Source organism: Eurosta solidaginis, chromosome 1 (genome assembly GCF_040869045.1).
Source record: "Eurosta solidaginis isolate ZX-2024a chromosome 1, ASM4086904v1, whole genome shotgun sequence".
NCBI lineage: Eukaryota > Metazoa > Arthropoda > Insecta > Diptera > Tephritidae > Eurosta > Eurosta solidaginis.
This window is the reverse complement of record NC_090319.1, coordinates 256,743,871-256,761,710: the sequence shown is the minus strand read 5'-3', so window position 1 is coordinate 256,761,710 and position 17,840 is coordinate 256,743,871. Positions and strand designations below refer to the sequence as shown.

General features: G+C 32.6%; 1 protein-coding gene across 7 annotated transcripts in view; it reads right to left on the bottom strand.

Annotated features, from left to right (window-relative positions):
• LOC137242148 (membrane alanyl aminopeptidase-like) overlaps positions 1–17,840 on the bottom strand; it is a 164,084-nt gene that overhangs the window by 22,809 nt on the left and 123,435 nt on the right. The window contains exon 1 of one of the 7 annotated variants that reach the window (XM_067769538.1): positions 9,695–9,807. The exons of 1 other annotated variant lie outside the window; for it this stretch is intronic. Coding sequence is in view for 2 of the 6 variants with exons in the window: in XM_067769515.1 (XP_067625616.1) it covers positions 9,610–9,749 (140 nt within the window). In the remaining 4 variants the exon portion in view is untranslated. Of the gene's footprint in view, positions 1–9,526; positions 9,808–17,840 lie in introns of those variants that run through there. 5 more of the 7 variants (XM_067769556.1, XM_067769515.1, XM_067769533.1 and 2 more) reach the window with 5 other exon arrangements.

Genomic DNA, 17,840 nt, shown 5'->3' with positions numbered 1-17,840 from the left:
TCTATCTGAACGATTGGTTGTATGGGATATATATTATATAGCTACGATCGAAATGATTTTTTCATGAGATCCTCTATGATATATTAGAATAAATATCACCGAGTTTAACGTTTTTATATTGAAAATTAAGGGAGAAATTGCCAAAAATCTTTCTATCTGAACGATCGGTTGTATGGGATTTATACTATATATAGCTCCGATCACAGTGATTTTTTCAGAAATTCTTCTATGATATATTAAAATATATATCACCGAGTTTCACGTTTATAATTTCTAAATTAGGGGGAAATGGCCAAAAATCTTTCTATCTGAATGATCGGTTGTAGGGGATATAACTATATATAACTCCGATCTAAGTGATATTTTCAGCATATCTTCAATGATATATTAGAATATATATCACCGAGTTTCACGTTTCTAAATTGCGGCAGGAATGACCAAAATCATCTTATCTGAACGATCGGTTGTATGGGAGATATATGTTATAGTGGTCCGATCCTACCGGATCCGACAAAGGTCTAATATAATACAAAAATACATCCTTGTGCCAAATTTCATTGAGATATCTCAAAATTTGAGGGACTAGTTTGCGTTCAAGACGGACGGACGGACGGACAGACGGACATGACTATATCAACTAAGTTCGTCGCCATGATCAATTCGGTATACTTAATGGTGAGTCTATCTTCTATATTTCTCAACGTTACAAACATCGGACCAAAGTTAATATACCATTTCATGTTCATGAAAGGTATAAAAATAGTAGGTACTTTGTGTGAGGGCGCAAAGTTTCACGTTTTTTGTGGTCTGGATGTAAAAACTAAGACTACGAGTCACGTAGTTCAACAATATATGACGTAAACGTAAGTATTTGATGAAATTTGAAGCTTCTAGCCGAGTTTTTTTCATAGGTCTCTTTCTATTCTTTTGCGTATTATGTATTCCAAATATGGGCCATATCGGACCCCAAATACGATTTTTTTGATTATCTCGATCCTTGCGCCACCTGGCGGCGATTTTTTTCATACGCCGCTTTCTGTTCATGTATGTAATATGTGTTCCTAATATGAGCAAAATCGGACCACAAATACGATTTTTTTAATATCCCGATCCTTGCGCTACCTGGCGGCGATTTTTTCATATGTCTCTTTCTATTCATGTATGTGATATGTATGTGTTCCAAATATGAGCAAAATCGGTCCACAAATATGATTTTATTTTAATATCTCGATCCTTGCGCTACCTGGCGGCGATTTTTTTCATAGGTCGCTTTCTATTCATGTATGCAATATGTGTTCCAAATATGAGCCAAATCGGGGTACAAATACGATTTTTGAAATATTTCGATCCATGTGCCACCTATCGGAGTTTTTTTTCCTATTATTGCATTGCTATTGGGATCTGAACTATTTTCCCAGTTTGAAGCTTGTAGCTTATAGGGAACTTACTAAGATGTTAATTACAAAATTCGTGTCGGCCGGCCTGTCCAGTCAAGCCAAATAAAACCGTTTAAAACTCTCAGATGCTAAATAGGTTTGTGTACTTCTTTAGGAAAATAAAATAATTTTTTCATTAGCGTTAGACTAACATATTTTTTTGGTATATGTAGGATGAATCGTGTGTTGGTCTATGATTTACTTTTGTTTTTTCTATCTCGCCAAAATGAGGACATATTTGATATTCAAGCGGTGTACCAAATGTTAATTTACTTTTGGAAATGTTACAGAAATCTAACAGAAAATATGGAATCTTTAAAGTTTTGCATATTTTTTATTTTGTTCAACGGTTTTCTAAAATATTTTTTGTATGAGTATATAGGGGGATAGGGGGTATTCCATCCCATTTCAACCAATTTTGAACCCGACCCCTTTAGAATTGGCTGAAAGTTTTTCTTCTTTTCTAGCTTACGAAAGAAGTTTTTCAGAATTTTTTCAAATTTTTTCGTCCAACTCAAAAAAAGTTATGAATTTAAAAAAAAACACCGTTTTTGTTTTCAAAATGCTATAACTTTTTCAAAAATTGACCGTTTGGGATCTTTTTTTTTTAATTTGTTTTTAAATGTACTTTTCGGAAAAAATACAAAAAAATGTTTAAAGTTTTTTTTTCTGTAATTTTTCAGTTTTTCTAGATTTTTCGAATTTCGCCATTTTTTTTTCTCATAAAAAACTTCAATTAAATGCTGCAATCATCCTCACTAATCCCGGAGTGGGCCGATAATTTTTTTTTTTATTTAATTAAAAAAAAAAAACTTTAAACATTTTTTTGTATTTTTTCCGAAAAGTACATTTCAAAAACAAATTAAAAAAAAAAGATCCCAAACGGTCAATTTTTGAAAAAGTTATAGCATTTTGAAAAAAACACCATTTTTTATTTAAAAATTCATAACTTTTTTTGAGTTGGATGAAAAAATTTGAAAAAATTCTAAAAAACGTCTTTCGTAAGCTAGAAAAAGAAGAAAAACTTTCAGCCAATTCTAAAGGGGTCGGGTTCAAAATTGGTCGAAATGGGATGGAATACCCCATAGATATGACTATATAAGGATAATTCTATAACGAATTCTGCTTCCAAGATTTCCAATTTAAAGATTACTTAGGTTTAGTTTTTGTTTTCTACTATTTCATATGAAGTGACGGAAAAAACAGTAAAAACTAAATGCCTTGCATTTTTCTTTCATTTTCATTTATCAGCTTTTGAAATCGTCCACAGCTGTCAAAATATTTGTCGTTTCTACACGAAATGGTCAAAAGTGGAACGTCTCAGCCAATTTTCGTTGGATTTATTATATTTGTGAGTTTTTGAACACAAAATTATTTACGGCTTCTTAATGAATACCCTTTGCACATAGTGCAAGTAAAATAATTGAGAAAAGGTTTACTCAAAATGAAAAACTTTAGCGAAAATTCAAGGTCTTGGATAATTTTGAACTATTTCTCAGGTGTTGCCATCAATAAAACTAACATTTGGGCATCGTAAGAAGCACATATGTAAATCTGCTAATTTTAATGATATAAAATGGGGTGTTGATGAAAAATACGGTGTTGGCCCCTAACTGTAGATTTTAAGGATGTATTTCAAATTCCAAGTGCGCTGTTTTTATAACTCGACTAGACGTACAACTAAAGGTAAATATCGCACGTTTAATTGTATGCAGATGTAATTCTAAATTTAATTTTGTTGGGAAAACGTACACAGCTTCATTATAAAAATTAAATTCAAAGACCACAGGTCCGACCATTTTTGTGCCTATTTTATGTATGTGAACATAATCAGCCGTCTAATTTAGGGTATAATAAAATCTCAAAAAACGAAAAATTTGATTTACATCAGTTTACAATAAAACGTGCGATTGGTTTGGAAAGAGTGTATTTTCACTCTCACAAAGTGTTAGCCATTGAGAAAAATGTTACGCGTTCCTTCGTTACCTTAAATTAACTTACATAGAAAGTTGTGAAAAGATAATATAAAACAAGTAAGAACGGCTGTGCCGAAGACTTCATACCTTTCATGAATGGGGCTGAACAATAATCTTATCCCGTTCGTAATCTCCGAATAATCGGATGTATAAGATAAGAAATATATAGTGAACATATTTACATACCTTAACGATTCTTAAGATAAATATAAAATAAAAAACAGGTAGGTACTTTGTGTGAGGATGCAAAGTTTCAGGTTTTTTGTGGTCTGCGTGTAAAAACTATGACTACGAATCACGTATTTCAAAAATATATGACGAAAACGTAACTATTTGATGAAATTTGATGAATTTTGAAGATTCTAGCCGTAAAAAAGGGGTCAAAATGACAGTTTATATGAAGTATATAATATATATTCGACCGATCTCTATGATTTTTTCAGACAACAATATATGCTATATACGTAAGCATTTTGCGAAATTTGAAGCTTCTAACTGTTAAAACGGGGCAGAAATTGCGCAAAGTTTCTTATCTGAACAATCGGTTGTATGAGATATATACTATGTGTACCACCGATCTCAATGATTTTTTCAGACATCAATATATGCTATACACGTAAGCAGTTGGTGAAATTTGAAGCTTCTAGCTGATAAAATGGGGCCGAAATCGTAAAAAAAATATATATATACTATATATATATACTATATATACCATCATATATATATTATATATATCACCGATGTCTATGATTTTTTGACACAACAATACATACTATATACGTAAGCAATCGGTGAAATTTGAAGCTTATAACTGTTAAAATGGGGAAGAAATTGCGCAAAGTTTCTTATCTGAACAATCGTATGTATGGGATATATACCACCGGTATCTATGATTTTCTCAGAAAACAATATATGCTATACACGTAAGCATTTGGTGAAATTTGAACATATCTAAACGATTTTTAAGATAAATATAAAATAAAAAATAGGTAGGTAATCTGTGTGAGGATGCAAAGCTTCACGTTTTTTGTGGTCTGCATGTAAAAACTATGGCTACGAATCACGTATTTCAAAAATATATGACGTAAACGTAACTATTTGAAGAAACTTGATGAATCTTGAAGCTTCTAGCCGTAAAAAAGGGGTCAATATGACAGTTTATATGAAGTATATAATATATATACCACCGATCTCTATGATTTTTTCAGACAACAATATATGCTATATACGTAAGCAATCAGTGAAATTTGAAGCTTATAGCTGTTAAAATGGGGTAGAAATTGCGAAAAGTTTCTTATCTGAACAATCGGTTGTATGAGATATATACTATATATACAACCGATCTCTATGATTTTTTCAGACAACAATATATGCTATATACGTAAGCAATCAGTGAAATTTGAAGCTTATAGCTGTTAAAATGGGGTAGAAATTGCGAAAAGTTTCTTATCTGAACAATCGGTTGTATGAGATATATACTATGTATACCACCGATCTCAATGATTTTTTCAGACATCAATATATGCTATACACGTAAGCAGTTGGTGAAATTTGAAGCTTCTAGCTGTTAAAATGGGGTAGAAATTGCGAAAAGTTTCTTATCTGAACAATCGGTTGTATGAGACATATACTATATATACAACCGATCTCTATGATTTTTTCAGACAACAATACATGCTATATACGTAAGCAATCAGTGAAATTTGAAGCTTATAGCTGTTAAAATGGGGTAGAAATTGCGAAAAGTTTCTTATCTGAACAATCGGTTGTATGAGATATATACTATATATACAACCGATCTCTATGATTTTTTCAGACAACAATATATGCTATATACGTAAGCAATCAGTGAAATTTGAAGCTTATAGCTGTTAAAATGGGGTAGAAATTGCGAAAAGTTGCTTATCTGAACAATCGGTTGTATGAGATATATACTATATATACAACCGATCTCTATGATTTTTTCAGACAACAATATATGCTATATGCGTAAGCAATCGGTGAAATTTGAAGCTTATAGCTGTTAAAATGGGGTAGAAATTGCGAAAAGTTTCTTATCTGAACAATCGGTTGTATGAGGTATATACTATATATACAACCGATCTCTATGATTTTTTCAGACAACAATATATGCTATATAAATAAATATTCGGTGAAATTTGAAGCTTCTAGCTGTTAAACTGGGGCTAAAATTTGCGAAAATATATATATATATATATACTATATATATATACTATATATACCACCATATATATACTATATATACCACCGATCTTTATGATTTTTTCAGACAACAATATATGCTATATACGTAAGCATTCGCTGAAATTTGAAGCCTCTAGCTCTTAAAATAGGGCAGTAATTACGAAAAGTTCCTTATCTGAACAATCGGTTGTGGGGGATATATACTATATATACGACCGATCTCATAAATTTTTTCAGGCAACAATATGTGCAATATACGAAAGTATATGGTGAAGTTTGAAACTTCAATCTGTTAAATTGGGTAAGATATTACAAAAATCCTCTTTTTCTGAAAAATCGGTTGTATGGAGGATATATGCTATAGTGGTCCGATCCGGTCAGTTCCGACAAATGTCTAATCGGACACCCAAATACACCTGCTCACCAAATTTTATCAAGATATCTCTAAAATTGAGGGACTAGTTTGCATACAAACAGACAGACGGACAGACGGACATGGCTAAATCAACTCAGCTCTTCAACCTGATTATTTCGGTATACTTAATGGTGGGTCTATCTATTTTCCTTTAAGGACTTACAATTTTCGGTTTCGTGACGAAATTAATATACCATTTCATTTTCATGAAAGGTATAAAAAATATCGAATATCTACGAACTAGGGCTCTTGAAAAAAGTAGACTTATTCGGCTATTCGGTTAACCGAATAACCGGTTGTAACCGTTTGCACGGTTTTTAACAGAATATCGATATTCGGTTAATCGCCTAGTAGCGATTAATGGACTACTGGCTTTGCTGTGACTAGTCGATTGTTGCCACATATTCGGCTACCATTAACCGAATATTCCATTTGAAACTTTTTCACAATCACTTTTAAGAAATTTTGCACTCCTAATATATTTTCTGAATGGTAACAATGTGTAGTATACTGTATTTTCCATTCTAGCACAGTTGATGATGGTCAAAACATATGGAGTCAAGAAATTTACCTCAGGAGCACAAAATTTCTAGGAAGTGGATATCAAAAATTTTATTAAAGAGTATTTGGTAATTGGTAACATTTGGAATTTCCTTCAGTTACTTATAACTTATTTTTCAAGATATAGTTACCAGCATGAAAGTTTTAATATAAATATTTGTTGATATTTTTTTCAATCTTATCAAAGGATTTAAAGTAAGAAAAATAAAAAATTAGTTGAGCATTTGCAAATAGAAAAATGTATACATTTAAGTTTCAGGAAGCTGTTATAAAAATGTTTGCCTTCTTACGCTTCCTTCAGTGAGACAAAAATAGCCAAACGAATTTGGAAATGCTTTTCTTTTGTGGTTTCTTCCGAATTGATGAATAATAACAATAGTTTACAAGATTTCAGGCAGATGCTCGACCTAAATACTTGTAGAGCTCCGATTTATTATTTTTATACCCAGCTGTACTTGTACACAGGGTATTATAGCTTTGATTGGATAACGGTTGATTGTGCAGGTATAACGGAATCGAGATAGATATAATAAAATAAATGTAAGGCGCGATAACCTCCGAAGAGATCTAAGGCCGATCTTCTCTTCCAATTTGAGTCGTGCTCCTCTTGATTTTCCCTACAAATTGGCCGGACGGAACCTACATATTTTATGCCGACTCCGAACGGCATCTGCAAGGCAGATGAGTTTTCACTGAGAGCTTTTCATGGCAGAAATACACCCGGAGCGCTTGCCAAACACTGCCGAGGGGCGACTCCGCTTAGAAAAATATTCTTCTAATTGAAAAATCTTATTTCTAAAATTTTAATTTTGCTTTGCCCGGGGTTTGAACCCAGGATATACGGTGTGGTAGGTGGAGCACGCTACCATCACATCACGGTGGTCGCAATCGGGATAGATATATACTTCCATATATCAAAATCATCAGTATCGAAAAAAAATTTGATTGAGCCATGTTCGTCCGTCTGTGCGTCCTTCTGTCCGTTAACACGAAAACTTGAGTAAATATTGAGATATCTTCACCAAATTTGGTACACGAGCTTGATGGACCCAGAATATATTGGTATTGAAAATTAGCGAAATCGGATGATAACCACGCCCACTTTTTATATATATACAATTTTGGAAAACACAAAAAACCTGATTAATTAGTAAATAATACACCTAGAATGTTGAAATATGGCGTCTGGACTGATATTGAGACTCTTGATAAAATTTGAAAAAATTGTTTAAAATGGGCGTGGCACCGCCCACTTGTGATAAAATCAATTTTACAAATATTATTAAACATAAATCAAAAATCGTTAATCCTATCGTAACAAAATACGGCAGAGAGGATGCCTTTACTATAGGGAATGCTTTGAAGAAAAATTAACGAAATCGGTTAAGGACCATGCCCACTTTTATATAAAAGATTTTTAAAAGGGTCATGGAGGAATAAAATAAGCTATATCTTTGCAAAAAAGAGCTTTATATCAATGGTATTTCATTTCCCAAGTGGATTTATAACAATAAATAGGAACAACTAGAAGAAAAATTACTTCAAAATAGAACCACATGTATGCATATGTATTGCTGCGCAGCCTTGTAACAGTATTAAGCACACAAAACAAACAACAGCATTTCAAGTGTACAGCTGGGTATGTATGTTCGGCTTCGCCCGAACTTAGACTTCCTTACTTGTTATATATGGATCCAATGTTTCTTCAATAGCAAAAAATAATATTTGAATAACAGTTATAGTTGACAGGTATATAAACTCATAAAATCTCACAAATAGTATGAACTTAAAGAATATGAAATTATTATTTCATACAAATTGATTAACAAATTATTTTTAAGGTTCTAAAATTATTGATTAAAAAACCTTGTACCCCTTTCTTAGTCTCAAAACGGAGATTACAGGCGTGAATGGTGAAAGAAATGCTCATCCCTAAATATTATAGTGCATTTGTGACTTGAAATATGACAGCATGAAAATTCCATAACCTTAATATTAAAAGCATGGGCGTAGTCAGGAAAAAAATGTGATGATGTAACTATGATTTCATTTAATAACTGCTTATGTCGGAATAACAAAGATTTGAGTTATTGATATGGTGGCATGTTTAATTAAAGATCGGCGTGTGTTTTCAGTCGCTTAGCTCCTAAAGCCGCTTTTCAAACTGTATACATACCTTCCGAACCAGGATCTAGATTATCTTCGTTTTAGTTCTTAACTCCTAATCGGTAATTAAATAACTTTCCTGTATGAATTTATCCCTTCGATAATGGGTCAATATCAACAAATTTGAGAGAAAGCCGATAGTTTATATATAAGTAATTAAATATTTAAATTCCTCACAATTTTTATGGATTTAAGCATTGTAGTAGCGCTTCGCAAACATAATAAGCATGAATTCCGCTGCTTATGTTCCCTTTGATACAGGTAAAAATGTGGGAGAATGTCGCATCCGTAACCAAAAAGCTCTCCAAATAAATAGTTTGTTAAAAGTTAGAACAATTTTTTATAAGAAGATCATCAGCTCATAAGGATAGATTATTTATTAAGAACCAAAACAACAGGGTTTTCAATGCTAAAAAAATCTCGTTATAATTTGGGTATTTTGCGATCGATTTTTATGCAATTTTCCGGGGAACTAGAGGCTTCAAAGTATGACCATAGCTTAGAGCCCTATTGAAATACAATATTTAGGTTAAACAACTCTTCTCGAATAGGCCGCACAAGAATATTCATGCGTTCCTGAGGATGATTTCAGAGTGAAGTCGAGATTTCCATCGATTAAACGTTTTATACAAAACAAACAGTGTGTACTACTTTGTTGCCTCAAGCTCATTAAACTCAAATAAATTGCATTATTGCATTTGTATGACAATAAGGTATGCTAATCCGAGTTGATACACGAAATACACAAGACCATGGATACCACTAACATTAAAAATGTATCTTCCAATACAACAAAGAAACCCCGACAGAATTCGTATTATAAATTATTAAATTTTAAAACAAACTCAACAATTTCACTGTTTCACAATAATTTGTATATTTAGCAGGCAATGAATTTAAATAATAGTATTTATTTTTCACCAAAAAGCACAGACAAAAAAAAAACATCACAGCTTGACGTTTGAGTTGATTTAAAGAATTCACTATCATAGCGAAATTTCTGTACCACTTTCGTTTTTTTAATTATAAATTGTGCTTGTTCACAGTAAAAAACAAATGCTCTTATCAAAATAAGCAATAGACTTTTTTATAGAGTAAATGCCATTCGATCAGAGCATTTTTAGCTACCCGACAACAAATTTTGAAGATAGCTAAGATGGTTATCTTCAAAATTTGTTGTTGGTCTACATTGGGAATGATTTCGGCCTTCAATGGTGATAATGCATGACAAATTCAAGAATTTTAAATTATAATGAATTGTGGACGTATCGGTAAAAGCTGCCATCTCCACTTTTTTCTCAAAACGACTTTGTGATAGGTACTGATGGAATTTGAAATGTTTTTGCGCAAGTGTCAAAAGTGTATGTTTAATGTTCAAAATCTCTAAAAACTACTTAGGGTAAAACCTGCTAACTCTAAGAAGGTTATGGAAAACTGATAGCCTCATATATAGTATAGGTCCAGTTTTATACCCACACCAAATATTTTTGTTATATCTGTGAATCTGACTTAGTGGCGTTGCAAAATGTAAGGCTCTGTGCTAGTTTTTGGTTTGTAAAACACGGGTGCCTCCCCATAATAAGGGTCAATATAAAATTTCAGCAAAATCGGGGAACGTTTACATGGCTTATAGTATATTGACCCTTTATTACATAGAAAGTGGTGCTCACAAAAATTTCATTGACGTGCCGTTGTTGCTTCTATGTCACATATTGTAACGAATTTACTGCAAATCCTCTTATTTGCCCTTTTTCTAGGTTCGTATCGCTAAACTGTTGAATAAATAACTCCAATATTGAATAATGGAAAAATGGCCTTTATTAAAGTACTTCACAATAACACTTATACTTTGCTACTCGCTGGCTTAATAACCAAACTGATTGATAACTCAAATGAAACTACTATTGATTGATTGCTCAACTCAAACTGAATTACTTCTTACTCGCCTGCCCCGCTTTTATAGTTTACGCTGCATACTTCTAGGCTCTTCGATTTCCAGAACTTAAGCCCCCATTACTGATACTTAGCATTGACTTGACTTGGCGTAAACTTGGCAACTTAGCCACAATTATACTCCACTTGGCGCATACAATCTGGCATCATAATCAGCGTTGAAATTTATTTTTAAATAAATGTCAATTTGTATGACAAAATGTCAAAAGGAAATGGAAACAAACAAATGGCATCTCAAAATGTAAACGTCACTTAGAACTTACATAGAAAATCAAGTTTTGAGTAATCAGTAACATGCAATGTTCATTTTACAGAACTGTAAGTGACAGTTCTCAAGTCAAGTCAAGTGTATGCTAAGTATCAGTAATGGAGTCTTTACTAGTTATTTTCGGCTACAAAATCGCCAGCCACAACTACGTGCACAAATTATTGCTCTCTCTTGTGACAACTCAGATAAGATATATGCATGTGTTTGTGCATTGCCGCTCCACTGCTCGTATACGTACATATGTGTATACGCAATTATTTATTCGTTTATGTAGATACATAATGATTGAATTATTGATGTGAATGTGTTTCTCGAGTACACATAGGCGTATAAGTAAATGCATCTGTGTGTGACATCTCTCTGGGCTGCCTTATATATGTGTATACTTGATTTGATTATTGACGTAAATACTGCTTAGCATGGCCTTAGTGATGGTATAGCTTAGTGATGCTAATATCCGTGACAATATGTACATATTTGCGAAAGGTAACATTTGTCCCCAATTTATTTCGCCACTTTTGCGAAAATTGTAAAAAATGGATTTTGTCAACATGTGTACATACATACATTCGAAAGATTATACATAGAAATGTGGAGGTTCACAACGAAATTAAACACTTAAATCATAACTCGTTTCGAGAAAATTGGAAAAGAAAAGTTTATTTTACCATTGATACCAAACGAAAGTGGGTTTGTTTATTTCCTTTAATAAATATAAAACTAATGGGTTACTTTTATTATACCTTTCATGAAAATGAAATAGTATATTAATTTCGTCACGAAACCGAAAATTGTAAGTCCTTAAAGGAAAATAGATAGACCCACCATTAAGTATACCGAAATAATCAGGTTGAAGAGCTGAGTTGATTTAGCCATGTCCGTCTGTCCGTCTGTCCGTCTGTCTGTTTGTATGCAAACTAGTCCCTCAATTTTTGAGATATCTTGATAAAATTTGGTGAGCGGGTGTATTTGGGTGTCCGATTAGACATTTCTCGGAACCGCCCGGATCGGACCACTATAGCATATATCCTCCATACAACCGATTTTTCAGAAAAAGAGGATTTTTGTAATATCTTACCCAATTTAACAGATTGAAGCTTCAAACTTCACCATATACTTTCGTATATTGCACATATTGTTGCCTGAAAAAATTTATGAGATCGGTCGTATATATAGTATATATCCCCCACAACAGATTGTTCAGATAAGGAACTTTTCGTAATTACTGCCCTATTTTAAGAGCTAGAGGCTTCCAATTTCACTGATTGCTTACATATATAGCATATATAGTTGTCTGAAAGAATCATAGAGATCGGTTGTATATATAGTATATATCTCATACAACCGATTGTTCAGATAAGAAACTTTTCGCAATTTCTACCCCATTTTAACAGCTATAAGCTTCAAATTTCACCGATTGCTTACGTATATAGTATGTATTGTTGTGTCAAAAAATCATAGAGTTCGGTGATATATATAATATATATATGATGGTATATATAGTATATATATATTTTTTTTACGATTTCGGCCCCATTTTAACAGCTAGAAGCTTCAAATTTCACCAAATGCTTACGTATATAGCATATATTGTTGTCTGAAAAAATCATAGAGATCGGCGTTATATATATTATATACTTCATATAAACTGTCATTTTGACCCCTTTTTTACGGCTAGAAGCTTCAAAATTCATCAAATTTCATCAAATAGTTACGTTTACGTCATATATTTTTGAGATACGTGATTCGTAGTCATAGTTTTTACATGCAGACCACAAAAAACGTGAAGCTTTGCATCCTCACACAGATTACCTACCTATTTTTTATTTTATATTTATCTTAAAAATCGTTTAGATATGTTCAAATTTCACCAAATGCTTACGTGTATAGCATATATTGTTGTCTGATAAAATCATAGATACCGGTGGTATATATAGTATTTATCCCATACAACCGATTGTTCAGATAAGAAACTTTTCGCAATTTCTACCCCATTTTAACAGCTATAAGCTTCAAATTTCACCGATTGCTTACGTATATAGCATATATTGTTGTCTGAAAAAATCATAGAGATCGGTTGTATATATAGTATATATCTCATACAACCGATTGTTCAGATAAGAAACTTTTCGCAATTTCTACCCCATTTTAACAGCTATAAGCTTCAAAATTTCACTGATTGCTTACGTATATAGCATATATTGTTGTCTGAAAAAATCATAGAGATCGGTTGTATATATAGTATATATATCATACAACCGATTGTTCAGACAAGAAACTTTTCGCAATTTCTACCCCATTTTAACAGCTATAAGCTTCAAATATCACCGATTGCTTACGTATATAGTATGTATTGTTGTGTCAAAAAATCATAGAGATCCGTGATATATATAATATATATATGATGGTATATATAGTATATATATATAGTATATATATATTTTTTTTACGATTTCGGGCCTATTTTAACAGCTAGAGCTTCAAATTTCACCAATTGCTTACTTGTACAGCATATATTGATGTCTGAAAACATCATTGAGATCGGTGGTATACATAGTATATATCTCATACAACCGATTGTTCAGATAAGAAACTTTGCGCAATTTCTGCCCCGTTTTAACAGCTAGAAGCTTCAAATTTCACAAAATGCTTACGTATATAGCATATATTGTTGTCTGAAAAAATCATAGAGATCGGTGGTATATATTATATACTTCATATAAACTGTCATTTTGACCCCTTTTTTACGGCTAGAAGCTTCAAAATTCATCAAATTTCATCAAATAGTTACGTTTACGACATATATTTTTGAAATACGTGATTCGTAGTCATAGTTTTTACATGCAGACCACAAAAAACGTGAAGCTTTGCATCCTCACACAGATTACCTACCTATTTTTATACCTTTCATGAAAATGAAATGGTATATTAATTTCGTCACGAAACCGAAAATTGTAAGTCCTTAAAGGAAAATAGATAGACCCACCATTAAGTATACCGAAATAATCAGGTTGAAGAGCTGAGTTGATTTACCCATGTCCGTCTGTCCGTCTGTCCGTCTGTCTGTTTGTATGCAAACTAGTCCCCCAATTTTTGAGATATCTTGATAAAATTTGGTGAGCGGGTGTATTTAGGTGTCTGATTAGACATTTGTCGGAACCGACCGGATCGGACCACTATAGCATATATCCTCCATACAACCGATTTTTCAGAAAAAGAGGATTTTTGTAATATCTTACCCAATTTAACAGATTGAAGCTTCAAACTTCAGCATATACTTTCGTATATTGCACATATTGTTGCCTGAAAAAATTTATGAGATCGGTCGTATATATAGTATATATCCCCCACAACCGATTGTTCAGATAAGGAACTTTTCGTAATTACTGCCCTATTTTAAGAGCTAGAGGCTTCAAATTTCATAGAATGCTTACGTATATAGCATATATTGTTGTCTAAAAAAATCATAAAGATCGGTGGTATATATAGTATATGTATGGTGGTATATATAGTATATATATATAGTATATATATATATATTTTCGCAAATTTTAGCGCCTTTTTAACAGCTAGAAGCTTCAAATTTCACCGAATACTTACGTATATAGCATATATTGTTGTCTGAAAAAATCATAGAGATCGGTTGTATATATAGTATATATCTCATACAATCGATTGTTCAGATAAGAAACTTTTCGCAATTTCTACCCCATTTTAACAGCTATAAGCTTCAAATTTCACCGATTGCTTACGTATATAGTATGTATTGTTGTGTCAAAAAATCATAGAGATCGGTGATATATATAATATATATATGATGGTATATATAGTATATATATATAGTATATATATATTTTTTTTACGATTTCGGCCCCATTTTAACAGCTAGAAGCTTCAAATTTCACCAAATGCTTACGTGTATAGCACATATTGTTGTCTGAAAAAATCATAGAGATCTGTTGTATATATAGTATATATCTCATACAACCGATTGTTCAGATAAGAAACTTTTCGCAATTTCTACCCCATTTTAACAGCTATAAGCTTCAAATTTCACTGATTGCTTACGTATATAGCATATATTGTTGTCTGAAAAAATCATAGAGATCGGTTGTATATATAGTATATATCTCATACAACCGATTGTTCAGATAAGAAACTTTTCGCAATTTCTACCCCATTTTAACAGCTATAAGCTTAAAATTTCACTGAATGCTTACGTATATAGCATATATTGTTGTCTGAAAAAATCATAGAGATCGGTTGTATATATAGTATATATCTCATACAATCGATTGTTCAGATAAGAAACTTTTCGCAATTTCTACCCCATTTTAACAGCTATAAGCTTCAAATTTCACCGATTGCTTACGTATATAGTATGTATTGTTGTGTCAAAAAATCATAGAGATCGGTGATATATATAATATATATATGATGGTATATATAGTATATATATATAGTATATATATATTTTTTTTACGATTTCGGCCCCATTTTAACAGCTAGAAGCTTCAAATTTCACCAAATGCTTACGTGTATAGCATATATTGATGTCTGAAAACATCATTGAGATCGGTGATATACATAGTATATATCTCATACAACCGATTGTTCAGATAAGAAACTTTGCGCAATTTCTGCCCCGTTTTAACAGCTAGAAGCTTCAAATTTCACAAAATGCTTACGTATATAGCATATATTGTTGTTTGAAAAAATCATAGAGATCGGTGATATATATATTATATACTTCATATAAACTGTTATTTTGACCCCTTTTTTACGACTAAAAGCTTCAAAATTCATCAAATTTCATCAAATAGTTACGTTTACGTCATATATTTTTGAAATACGTGATTCGTAGTCATAGTTTTTACATGCAGACCACAAAAAACGTTAAGCTTTGCATCCTCACATAGATTACCTACCTATTTTTATACTCAGTTGAGCAGAGCTCACAGAGTATATTAAGTTTGATTGGATAACGGTTGGTTGTACATATATAAAGGAATCGAGATAGATATAGACTTCCATATATCAAAATAATCAGGATCGAAAAAAAATTTGATTGAGCCATGTTTCCGTCCGTCCGTCCGTCCGTCCGTCTGCCCGTTAACACGATAACTTGAGTAAATTTTGAGGTATCTTGATGAAATTTGGTATGTAGGTTCCTGAGCACTCATCTCAGATCGCTATTTAAAATGAACGATATCGGACTATAACCACGCCCACTTTTTCGATATCGAAAATTTCGAAAAACCGAAAAAGTGCGATAATTCATTACAAAAGACAGATAAAGCGACGAAACTTGGTAGATGGGTTGAACTTATGACGCAGAATTGAAAATGCGTAAAATTTTGGACAATGGGCGTGGCACCGCCCACTTTTAAAAGAAGGTAGTTTAAATATTTTGCAAGCTGTAATTTGGCAGTCGTTGAAGATATCATGATGAAATTTGGCAGGAACGTTACTCCTATTACTATATGTACGCTTAATAAAAATTAGCAAAATCGGAGAAGGACCACGCCCACTTTTAAAAAAAAATTTTTTTTTAAAGTAAAATTTTAACAAAAAATTTAATATCTTTACAGTATATAAGTAAATTATGTCAACATTCAACTCCAGTAATGATATGGTGCAACAAAATACAAAAATAAAAGAAAATTTCAAAATGGGCGTGGCTCCGCCCTTTTTCATTTAATTTGTCTAGGATACTTTTAACGCCATAAGTCGAACAAAAATTAACCAATCCTTTTGAAATTTGGTGGGGGCATAGCTTTTATGACGTTAACTGTTTTCTGTGAAAATGGGCGAAATCGGTTGAGGCCACGCCCAGTTTTTATACACAGTCGTTCGTCTGTCCTTCCGCATGGCCGTTAACACGATAACTTGAGCAAAAATCGACATATCTTTAATGAACTTAGTTCACGTGCTTACTTGAACTCACTTTATCTTGGTATGAAAAATGAAAGAAATCCGGCTATGACCACGCCCACTTTTTCGATATCGAAAATTACGAAAAATGAAAAAAATGCCATAATTCTATACCAAATACGAAAAAAGGATGAAACATGGTAAGGTAATTGGATTGTTTTATTGACGCAAAATATAACTTTAGAAAAAACTTTATAAAATGGTTGTAACACCTACCATATTAATTAGAAGAAAATGAAAAAGTTCTGCAGGGCGAAATAAAAAAACCTTAAAATCTTGGCACATATTACATATATAAATAAATTAGCAGTATCCAACAGATGACGTTCTGGGTCACCCTGGTCCACATTTTGGTCGATATCTGGAAAACGCCTTCACATATACAACTACCACCACTCCCTTTTAAAACTCTCATTAATACCTTTAATTTGATACCTACATCGTACAAACACATTCTAGAGTCACCCCTGGTCCACCTTTATGGCGATATTTCGAAACGGCATCCACCTATAGAACTAAGGCCCACTCCCTTTTAAAATACTCATTAACACCTTTCTTTTGATACCCATATTGTACAAACAAATTCTTGGGTCACCCCTGGTCCACCTTTATGGCGATATCTCGAGACGGCGTCCACCTATGGAACTAATGATTACTCCCTTTTAGAATACTCATTAACACCTTTCATTTGATACCCATATCGTACAAACGCATTCTAGAGTCACCCCTGGTCCACCTTTATGGCGATAGTTCGAAAAGGCGACCACCTATACAACAACCACCACTCCCTTTTAAAATCCTCATTAATACCTTTAATTTGATACTTATATCGTACAAACACATTCTAGAGTCACCCCTGGTCCACCTTTATGGCGATATTTCGAACCGGCATCCACCTATAGAACTAAGGCCCACTCCCTTTTAAA